The following is a 10,350-nucleotide window of genomic DNA, read 5'->3' as shown; positions in this document are numbered from 1 at the left end:
GCAATAGGCTATCCAACGAAAATGACTTTAGGCCTAATTAAGTAGACATGGGATGTAAGAAACTTGTGGATAGCTAAAAATATATGCTGCACCCTGTGTGAATTTGCAGCTTGTTAAACCTAGGCTACATTTGCAGGCAGACGAAATAAAGCCAACGCAAGTTAAACTTAAAGCGCACATCCCTTGTGGTTCAAGCAGGCAGAGTCTGCAACTGTTGTTGGATATTTGGCTTTTGCCTCGACTGACAGCCTGGCCATTTGAATCAAATGCATAGCCTAATAATGTCAATGTTGCAAGAAAGCAAACTAAATAAATCATTGATATTTGTTTAGTTCTAAATCACTTGGGGAGACATAGGTTACATGATCCAGACGTTGCGTTGTCATGGACTACAGGTAGGAACTACAACCTGTGCGTTTTAAAATAGTTTTCGGTTTTTCCCAGGCTAGGTTCTCCCTACAACCAGTAGGCAAATTGGGTTCCCCTTGCTCTGTCTCTTTCGTTGCTCTGATTGTTTTTCAGTCTCTCCAATTGCGGCAACTGTTCGCCTGTCTGACATTTCTGTATGGGTGCTTCTTCGCAGGCACGTTCTTCCAGGAAAGTGTAGCCTACATAGACTACAAAATACAGCACAGCCTGTGGTCGCCGTATGTACAGTAGCCTAACCAGTGGTCATTCATTCATATCGCTTTCAGAAGCAGTTCCGATCACGTAATTCCCATTACGAAGGGCATCTAGGTCAAAATATGGCGGAAGGTTGTCCTTAAGACAAATTCCAGTGCATATGCTAGGCTACAACACAGCATTTTGATGTGTCATCGAGGCTTTTCGTCTAGCAAAGACGGCGGCGCCACTTTTAACTTTAACCTGGTTACAAAGTTGTGTTGATGTGTTAAAGGGCAGATATAATTGCATAGCACTTCGTCTTTGTTTCGATGTGAGAAGATGAATTTACTAAATAGCTTTTGTCGTAAGTTAAGATGTAGGGAACAATTTGTTTATCAACTACAATCCAAATGTACAAAATCGATTTGGTGGCACCAGATTCGAAAGAAAAGTTCTCTTCCACAAAATTTCACCTCATACGAGATTCTACGGCAGCTTTACAACCCTCACATTCCTGAGTTTTTTAACTTTGCCAAAGATGTGCTGGATGAGTGGGAGGCCAAAGAGAAGGTGGGGAAACATCAAGAAGCATGTTATGTGTTCTAAATACTATTTTCATGTAAAATAAGTAGGCTAAATATGTAGGCGCTTTCATATTTTGTCCCGAATCACGGGCTGGTGTTGAATAGATAGCCTACAGTTTTTCTCCATTGTTCCCTGGGTTCGTTTGTGTTCACATAGCAGCATTTATTATCGGACAATTGATAAAACAAACCCAAGTGAAATTAACGTTGGTCTACAAACAAACACATATGTGCATCTGTCACATATGTGCGTGTGTTTGTTTGTGCGTCCAAAGTCTAGGCTTCTCCCGTTTTCGCACATAGGCTAACTCCGGTAAAGTTACCGCGCGCCGTCTCGCTATCCGGAGAAATAATCTTTGGTCACCGCTTACCGATTTCCTGTTACCATTGACTTCCATTTAACACATGTAGGCCTAAACAAAACGTCAATTATGTGGTTAAGCAGTGAGGTTGTGTTGTGTGTCAGGTCGTGTTGGATGCCCCCACAGAATTTACTTTTACACTGGCATGCATGTCATGGATTATAGCCTACCAGCTGGACCAGTGTATCACATTTGCCAACATTCTTCTCTTATTATCTTGCCTCTGTGTCACATTACTTTGATTTTGTTTTAATAACTGGAGAAATGTTTCATAGCCCTACATGCGAAGGAAGGAGAGAGAGAGAGAGAGAGAGATAAAATCACAGCCAGTTAGTCTTTCCCTTGTTGAGAGATCAATAGCTCTCTTTTTGTAACTGAACAGGTCAATATGACATTGAAGAGATGCTGAATAACATATGTAGCCTAGCTAGCCTACTTTATCTTCCTGTGCAACGGTTTGAGTGTATGGATGTGGTTTTATTTGTAATAGGTGCATCAATTCCTATCTGTCATCTCCTTATGGTTCAGTCTTACACACAGACAGCAAAATGTGATCATTTCTTTTACGGACAGTTCATGGTCCTGGTGACAGGCTGTTGATATTTGAGCTGAGCTCAACTACTTGCAACAACTAGTCAAATAAGACCACCGTACATGAGAGTGTATGGATTGGTCTGAGCCACTGCTTGTTCCCCATTTACAGAGTTACGTGCAATAGACCAGTAAAGTTCCCTTGAGCACACTGAAAAATTCAGCTGGAGGACTGTAAGGTGGCTAACTGTCAGACTTTTGGATGTATAATGGCAATGTCACTTTAAAACATGATATTAGACACTAACAGTAAAAGAGCGTACATGTATAAATCTACCCTCATTTGTTACGTTGTAGCGGGGAGAGAAGTCAGGGCAGCCTGCTCTCTGGTGGGTGAATGACAGAAGAGAGGAGATCAGGTGGAGTTTTGAGGAGTTGGGGTTCCACTCCAGATGCCTTGCCAACATTCTCTCAGAGGAGTGCCAGCTTCAGAGAGGGGACAGGGTGCTCCTGATACTACCCAGAATTCCAGAGTGGTGGCTGGTCAACATTGCTTGTCTGAGAACAGGTAAGCCATTAACAATATTTTATTCTCTCTGTTATCTCTTTTAACACTAACTGTCTGAGATCATGCATGACGTTTGCTCTAATCTTCACTTCAGAATCAGTATGTACCGGTGTAGTATTTGTGCTCAAAAAAGCTTTTACATCTATAACAATCATGCAATAAAGATATATTAAATATGAAATATCATATTAAAAATTCAATATCTAGTAATTAATATAGTATAATCTTCTTAGATTCCTTACTTTTTTCAGGTGTGTTCATTTGTGTAAATTTCAGAGACCCTGTTTTTGCTGAATTACTGAAGCTAAGCAGGTGTGGACTTGGTTCTTGAATTGGAGATCTCCTTGGAAAACTAATTTGCTGCTGGAAGTGATGTTGGTGGGTGGCTAGTATGTGGGACTCTTTCCTCTGGCCAAAAATTGATCTGGGGCATGCAGTGAGGGGGACACTGTGCTGTAGATGCCATCCTTCGGATGAGACGTTAAAGCTGTAGCTGGCAAGATTTTTTTTTATCATATTCGCTGAAACCGACACTATGCTCCAACAACATAAATCAGCCAGTTTTAGAAAAAAAAAACACTTCTACCTCCACCTAGAGCCTGTTATTTGTTTTGCAAAAATCCACAGCTCCCGGTTCTTCTGGTCCAGTCAGAGCAGGGCTGTGTGAGATCTGACTGTCAATCACAGTCTGGTGTAGTCTGGTGCGCACTGACGAGCACAAACTCGATTGCTCGGTGGTAATGGGGGAGAGACATGAGAGTTGTAAACATTCAAAATTTTCGCTAAGTCTCTTCAATCTGTGAGACTTGCCAACTGCAGCTTTAAACCCTGACTCACTGTGGTCATTAAAGATCCCACGACACTTGTTGCAAAGAGTAGGAGTTTCCCTGGTGTCCTGACTAAATTCCCAACCGGGCTCGTTCAGTCTGGCCTCCTAATTATTCCCCCAGTCATTTATTCCCTCACTCTCCACCTCAAGCTGGTGGGTGGTGAGCATTCTGGCGCATAATGGCTGCCGTGCATCACCCAGGTGGGTGCTACACATTAGGGATGGCTAGTGAGGTTCCCCCTTTACTGTAAAGTGCTTTTACAGTGGGTGCCTTGATAAAGCGCTTTAAAAATGCAAGTTGTCGGTGTTGTTGTTGTAAATTTGACAGGCGGAAAAAAATATAAACAAATATAGACTTAAGAAAAAACTTAAAAGAAGTTAGAAGACTTTACATACTGACTTTCCACATACTCGACCTTTAAGATTGTTTAGAAAATACTCTGTGGTTTGTCTTACATTTCAGAATGACTGATTTATCAACTGGGAAGTGAAACATGAAATGGAACTTTAAACCTAAATCCATGCTTCTGCTTTCAATGATTCCCACGTGTGTCTCTACACAGTCATTCTGCCCTTCCAGAAGTCATGCTTTGTCGAAAGTAACCTCTCTGCATGTTGTGTTGTTGTTCTTCAGGTACGGTTCTCATTCCCGGTACCTCTCAGCTCACTGCCCGGGACATCCTCCACCGCCTGCAGACCTCCAGGGCCAAGTGCGTGGTCACGGACGAGTCTCTGGCCCCTCTGCTGGACTCGGTGGCTCCACAGTGCTCCTCTCTTCAATCCAAACTCCTTGTGTCCCCAAGAAAGAGAGAGGGATGGCTCAACTTTGGAGAGCTCTTAAGGTGGCCAGTAGTGATGTATTATAAGGCTGTGTGTTCATATGCACATATGTCTATGTCAGCCTAAAACTCTTCAGCACGATTCAAAACAAGCCTTTCTTTAATTGAATCAGCTGAAGAAGAGGAGGAGGAACGCAATAACTATCCTTGACTTTGAGTGTGTTTCCTTGTCTTTTCATCAAAGGAGAGCGTCGGGAAACCATGTTTGTGTGAACACAAAAAGCGATGAGGCCATGACAATATTCTTCACCAGCGGCACCACAGGCTCTCCTAAAATGACCCAGCATAGTCACTGTAGCTATGGAATAGGCCTCACTGTCAATGGCAGGTAATTAATTGCTTAATATATCTTTTTAATCCATCTAGGGCTGTGACAATTAATCGATTAACTGGATAGTTGTCAACTATTGCATTAATCATCAACTATTTTGTTAATTGTTAATTGGGTTGTGTCATTTTTTAAGGAAACTTTGCGTTACTAAGCCTACTCCTTTATTACAGTGAAAAAAAATATATTTGGTGTGTGGACTACACAGGGCATTTGAAGACATATTCTTGGACTTGGGAAAGTCATCAACATTCATTCAACATTTCTAGCATTTCAATGATTAAAGGTACACTATGCAGGTTTAGGTATTTTTGGCAACTGTAGAGCTCCCTTTAGAGTCTCAATATATTTATATTTTACTCTGCTGTTGTAAATAGCAAACTTCTTGTGACTTATCCCCCCTATACACAATGAAAATGCTTTTGTTGTGGAGGTGAAGGATTAACAACAGGCAAAAACTATCTCCGAAGAGTTATATCTACTGACAAGGTAATGTTTCATGATTCTCGCGAGATTTGTCGGGCTGCCATTCTTGAAGTTCCATGGCTGGTTTTCTCGGTAGTGACTCGCTACATCTATGCTGTATAGCTAGAGGTGAACGATTCGCCTATTGCAAGTTTGTTTACCATGAAATTGGCTTCGTAAAGGTTATATTAAGGTGAAAATCTTGTATAGTGTACCTTTAAACAATTACACGATTAATCAGTAAAATAAGCGATACATTAGCATACTTTGCAATGACTCTGCGTCTGAAGGTACTGGCTCGACCTGACGCACAGAGATGTGATGTGGAACACCTCAGACACAGGCTGGGCCAAGTCAGCCTGGAGTAGCGTTTTCGCCCCCTGGATCCAGGGAGCATGTGTGTTTGTCCACCATATGCCACGTTTCGAGTCATCAACAGTTCTGGAGGTAAGGGTGATCCCGAGGGTCTGAAAAAAGAGACTCAAAAAAGTGAGAATTTGTTCAGTTTGATGATGAGCTCTTTTGTACTGTGTGCTAAAATACACCATGAGTAACTGTGAAATATTTGCTGCTAACTCGTTCAATATTTTTTTTGAACCAGACTCTGTCCAGTTATCCTATAACTACCTTCTGCACTGCCCCCACTGCCTATCGCATGTTGGTTCAAGAGGACATGTCCAGGTACATATTACTGCCCACACAAGTCATGTCATTATTTAAACAGACCAAGAGACAGTGTGGCTGTCATCCAGAAATGTTAGCACTAAGTATGTCCACATCTGCTTGAGCAGGTTCAGCTTCCCCAGCCTGCAGCACTGCCTGTGTGCTGGCGAGCCCATTAACCCGGAAGTGATGGGCAAGTGGAGAGAGGCCACGGGACTGGACATTTACGAGGGATACGGACAGACAGAGACAGTAGGTCTTCTCACTGGGGGCTTCCTCATACACTAGAGAAGATGGGGAATTGAGAGTGTGCATACAGATCTGCAGTTTCATGACCGGCTGTGTATTTCCTGCATAAGACAGAATGGTAAAATTGGTTTTAGCATCTAGTAAAGCACAAACAGAGGCTGGTTAAGTCAAGTCAAGTCAAGTCAGATTTATTTGTATAGCGCATTTAACATGCACAGAGTGCAACCCAAAGCGCTCCACATATAAGACATTGTCATTGACACAGACTAACAAAGACAATAGATGCCGGACGGAGCGGCGTAGTCGCCAGCGTACCCGTGACACCAAGACATACATTTAAGAAATAACAAACACAATAGATGCCGGACGGAGCGGCGTAGTCGCCAGCGTACCCGTGACACCAAGACATACATTTAAGAAATAACAAACACAAAAGATGCCGGACGGAGCGGCGTAGTCGCCAGCGTACCCGTGACACCAAGACATACAAGACATACAACAAACAAATTAATAAATAAAATAAATAAAAATTACAAATAAAATTAGTCCAATTTCCAACCAGCTGAAAATGTCCAAGGGCAAAGATGACCCGCGTGAAAACGATGCAACACCAACAAAGTTCTTTATAACTTTGGTTAACATCAATCAAAAGCTGGATGATACATATAGGGTGTAGCTGGGTATGGAGTTCCTACATAAAATAACATGGTTTTTTTTGGGTTAAATCTGGCATATCCCCTGGCTGTGCTCATAATACAGTAACACCCATTTTATTTATGTCACAAGGTGTTAATTGCTGGGACTTTCAAGGGGATGAAGATCAAGCCTGGATCTTTTGGCAAACCTTCGCCAGCATACGATGTACAGGTAGAGCAATGGTCTGAATGCAACACAAATGTTTTCTCAGACGAATGTGGGATGTACTTATAAATAACCTTATAAACCATGGGTTACATCCTGTAACAAATTTGAAATATGACTCCTATATCACCGTTCATGACCATCTTGACTGACAGGTATTAAAAGAAAAAAAGCAGAATGGCATTACATAATTTATGTTGTATAGTGATATTTCATTGGTGGATGTGATGATCATTTGCTTGCTTGTTTGTATGCTTTTCTGTCTTGAGGTCATAGATGATGAAGGAAATATTGTGTCTCAGGGGAAGGAAGGACATTTGGCCATCCGAGTGAGACCTCACAAGCCTTTCTCCCTGTTCACCGAGTACACGGTAACACCCTCTGGGCTACATACAACACTGCATCACCTTACCTTCCTTAGGATCCTTAAAGGTACACAGTTTAGAACATGACCAGTAGAGGGCACTATTCAGTTTCACTATATGATTGTGTGTTGTTTGTGTGTGTTTGAGTTCACCCTGGTCAGATGTAAACAATATATCTCTCCAGATAAATTAGTTTATGCTTAATGAATGTATTAGGATGTCTGGGAACATATACAGTATCAGTCTGTGGGCTAAAACGCAGAGTTCTCCATCTGTTCCTCTCTTCCCCATCCTCAGGACGATGCCCAGAGGACAGCAGAGTGCTTCAGAGGAGACTTCTACCTGACCGGAGATAGAGGACTCCAGGACGAGGATGGCTACCTGTGGTTTGTGGGGAGGGCAGATGACGTCATTCTCTCGGCAGGGTAGTCACTGCCTTATTATGTCCTTGGAGGCTCTCAAGAGAATCAAATTCAGATTGGGCTTCAGATAACACAAATACACAGTTCCAGTAATTGCATTAACAAAGCCATGTGTGTTGTGTCTGTGTCTGTTTGTGTGTGCGTGTGTGTGTGTGTGTGTGTATTTTCTGGAACTCTCTAATGTGCTGGTGTCTTATCTGACTGTGCAGGTACCGCATAGGTCCTTTTGAGGTGGAGAACGCCTTGATTGAGCACGATGCCGTGGCTGAGTCCGCTGTCGTCAGTAGCCCAGACCCAGTCAGAGGAGAGGTACAAAAGAGTTTATTTAAGTCTGACCTTACCTATCAGTACTAATAACATAAACATCAGTAAACATTGTGAATCAATAATCACATATAGGGAAGATGTTATCACACTTACACCTAAAAGTGCAGTATCGAAGCCTGTTCTTTTATATCTGAACTCAACCAGTCAATTGAATACACCCTGCCTTCAGTGCTACTGTTGTTGCTTGGCTGGAATAGAGTACAGCTCAGTGTGAGCCAGGTGCGCTCTTAACGCCTATTTGTCCTCCTGCTGCAGGTAGTGAAGGCGTTTGTTGTGCTGTCCTCCGAGTTTAAGACCAGGGACCATGATGAACTCAGAGCAGAGCTGCAGACGCATGTGAAAAGAGTCACAGCTCCTTATAAATACCCACGCAAGGTGAGAGCCCAGGGCCTCGTTTCCCCAAATCTGCTTACATTGTTCATAAGTTATACCTTAAACTCCACCCTAAGAACAACCTAGGGTCTAGTTTTGGATGGTAAGAAGTGCAAACTCTTTTTTGGGGACCAAAACTTTAATTGGAGTAGTTTTTAAGAAAGACTGGAATATGCATTTACAATGAAATAGTATATAGCGATAGCCTCTGGGGCAAGTAAATTGCTACTTTAAGTTACTGACCATGCTCAAAATATCATTTCACATCTGTGATACTGTGGAGAGGGTCCCTAGGACTATTTGTGCAGTCAGTGCTATTTTACTATTCCTACTATTATTCCTACTATTATTCACCTCTTGCGAGATGAAAGTCCACTTATTTACCACCGTCCTCCTTTTGCGTCCATTGGTAGTAGTTTGTGTGCCATTCAGTAATCAAATTGTATGGACTTCTAGCAATATTGTGGGAATTTAGGTAATGCACTGACTGCATAAACAGTCATTCTTATACCCATTCTTGCACTTACAAAGTTAAAATTGCTTCGGTGTGTCTGTAGGGACAAACTTTTGTTGTAAATGCATATTCAGGTGTTACTCAAAACTACTCCGATTGACGTTGTTTTAATCCCCAAAGAAAGTTTACACTTGTTATCATCCAAAAGCATTACCCTGTTTTCATAGAAGTCCTAATAAAATTCTTTTTGTTTTTCAGATTGAGTTTGTGAACCAGCTTCCAAAGACAGTCAGTGGTAAAATCAGAAGAGTTGAACTTCGAAACAAAGAGTGGGAAAGAGGATGATGCATTTTATTTCATCCAACTGTTTCAAATACAGTTTCTGCATTTGTAAAGATAAATACAGTAAATGAATTTAAATGAATTCCATGCCTGATTGTTAATGTCTCTGGCGTCTTGTGTTGTATGTTTGGAATGCATTTGATCAGTATTGGATTAATAACGCTACAGTCACTCTCAGTAACAGACAGTGTCCCTTTTCCAGTCTCTAGGTGGAGCTATTTCTATTCTACTCAGGATACAACACCTCATATAAACACTTCACTTCAAATGCATACTGATCCAAGTTATCATTAGATGTGAAGCCTGTGTAGTGGGTAAGGCTTTGTTCAAACTATCTGTTTGCATATTATACACACAGATTATTTTAATTCATAAAAATCAAACCATTTGTTTTTAGAAACAATGACTTATGATTAAATTCATATCAAGTCCTGATTTCTGAGTTCTTACATATAGTTGAACACAGCTGACTACGCTATACCCTACTCACTTTTTTCACTGACTGATGCACCCATTCAGATCTCAAATGGGCTGTGTAGTTATAGTACGCCCAGCTAATGTCTAATGCACATCAAATGACATGCGACCTTTGAACTGCCTTCATAGAAGTCAGCTGGCTCGTATCAGATTTAGGCCTGACTTTTGATTATATGAATGTTCTGTATGTCATGTGATATGTCTTCTTCCTCTGCACTTACGTTACATGTAATACTGTTTGTGGAGCTGTACCAACTTATGTTTTTACAATGGAACATGTACTGATGTCTGAATGTGAATATGAATATCCCTATTGGCCAATAAAGACTATCTATCCATGGGTCTGGGTGGGGGACAGTTTTTGAGGCTGACCTGATTGTTAGACAAAGCCAAGCAATGCCATCAGCTGTCAGCCGGGGGACACCTAGAGCCTTGATGCATATGACAGGGCCGTAGTCACCATAGACATTGAGGGGGACGTGTCCCCCCCAATATTCAAATATGACCAAAATGTCCCCCCCAATATTCGGACATAGAAAAATAAAGAAAGAATAAAGCGCTATACTAGGCCTACAGGAAACCAACACATATCTGAAATGTAATCAAACGTAAATAACGCACAAATTAGTGACCTATGGTTCCAGAGTAGCCTACACCCTGAGTGGTTTGTCCTGGTGATTTTCCGTTTTTCGTTAGTGGCGTGCGC

The 10,350-nt window shown here is 41.7% G+C and overlaps 1 protein-coding gene across 4 annotated transcripts; it reads left to right on the top strand.

Annotated features, from left to right (window-relative positions):
• The first annotated feature begins 311 nt into the window (after positions 1-311).
• acsm3 (acyl-CoA synthetase medium chain family member 3) lies at positions 312-9,984 on the top strand. 4 transcript variants are annotated; one of them, XM_076294541.1, is made up of 13 exons: positions 312-395; positions 2,441-2,651; positions 4,115-4,322; positions 4,504-4,647; positions 5,403-5,559; positions 5,714-5,793; positions 5,904-6,027; positions 6,811-6,891; positions 7,155-7,256; positions 7,548-7,675; positions 7,882-7,981; positions 8,255-8,374; positions 9,084-9,984. In XM_076294541.1, the coding sequence occupies exons 1-13, from the start codon at positions 363-365 to the stop codon at positions 9,168-9,170; spliced, it is 1,575 nt and encodes a 524-aa protein (XP_076150656.1). In that variant the 5' UTR covers positions 312-362; the 3' UTR covers positions 9,171-9,984. The 4 variants fall into 4 exon arrangements, 3 of the variants coding, with proteins under 3 accessions (XP_076150656.1, XP_076150657.1, XP_076150655.1); XM_076294540.1 differs by lacking the exon at positions 312-395 and adding an exon at positions 644-1,176; XR_012988633.1 differs by lacking the exons at positions 312-395; positions 8,255-8,374; positions 9,084-9,984 and adding an exon at positions 640-1,176 and having other exon boundaries at positions 7,155-7,317; positions 7,882-7,972.
• The last annotated feature ends 366 nt before the right edge of the window (positions 9,985-10,350 follow it).

The sequence above is a fragment of the Alosa pseudoharengus genome, unplaced genomic scaffold, assembly GCF_046254945.1.
Source record: "Alosa pseudoharengus isolate Yale_2024_CS ecotype anadromous, Long Island Sound unplaced genomic scaffold, YU_APseudo_1.1 YU_APseudo_1.1_scf_2, whole genome shotgun sequence".
NCBI classification, from domain to species: domain Eukaryota; kingdom Metazoa; phylum Chordata; class Actinopteri; order Clupeiformes; family Clupeidae; genus Alosa; species Alosa pseudoharengus.
Note: the sequence above shows the minus strand (reverse complement) of the source record. Positions and strands in the feature narration are given on the sequence as shown.

What these genes read in the sequence shown, in the direction of transcription:
- acsm3 (XM_076294540.1), top strand. Translation starts at nt 946, where the DNA reads ATGAATTTACTAAATAGCTTTTGTCGTAAGTTAAGATGTAGGGAACAA. An exon ending in AGTGGGAGGCCAAAGAGAAG is followed by an intron (nt 1,177 to 2,440) that starts GTGGGGAAACAT and finishes GTTACGTTGTAG; the next exon opens with CGGGGAGAGAAGTCAGGGCA. An exon ending in GTTCAAGAGGACATGTCCAG is followed by an intron (nt 5,794 to 5,903) that starts GTACATATTACT and finishes CTGCTTGAGCAG; the next exon opens with GTTCAGCTTCCCCAGCCTGC.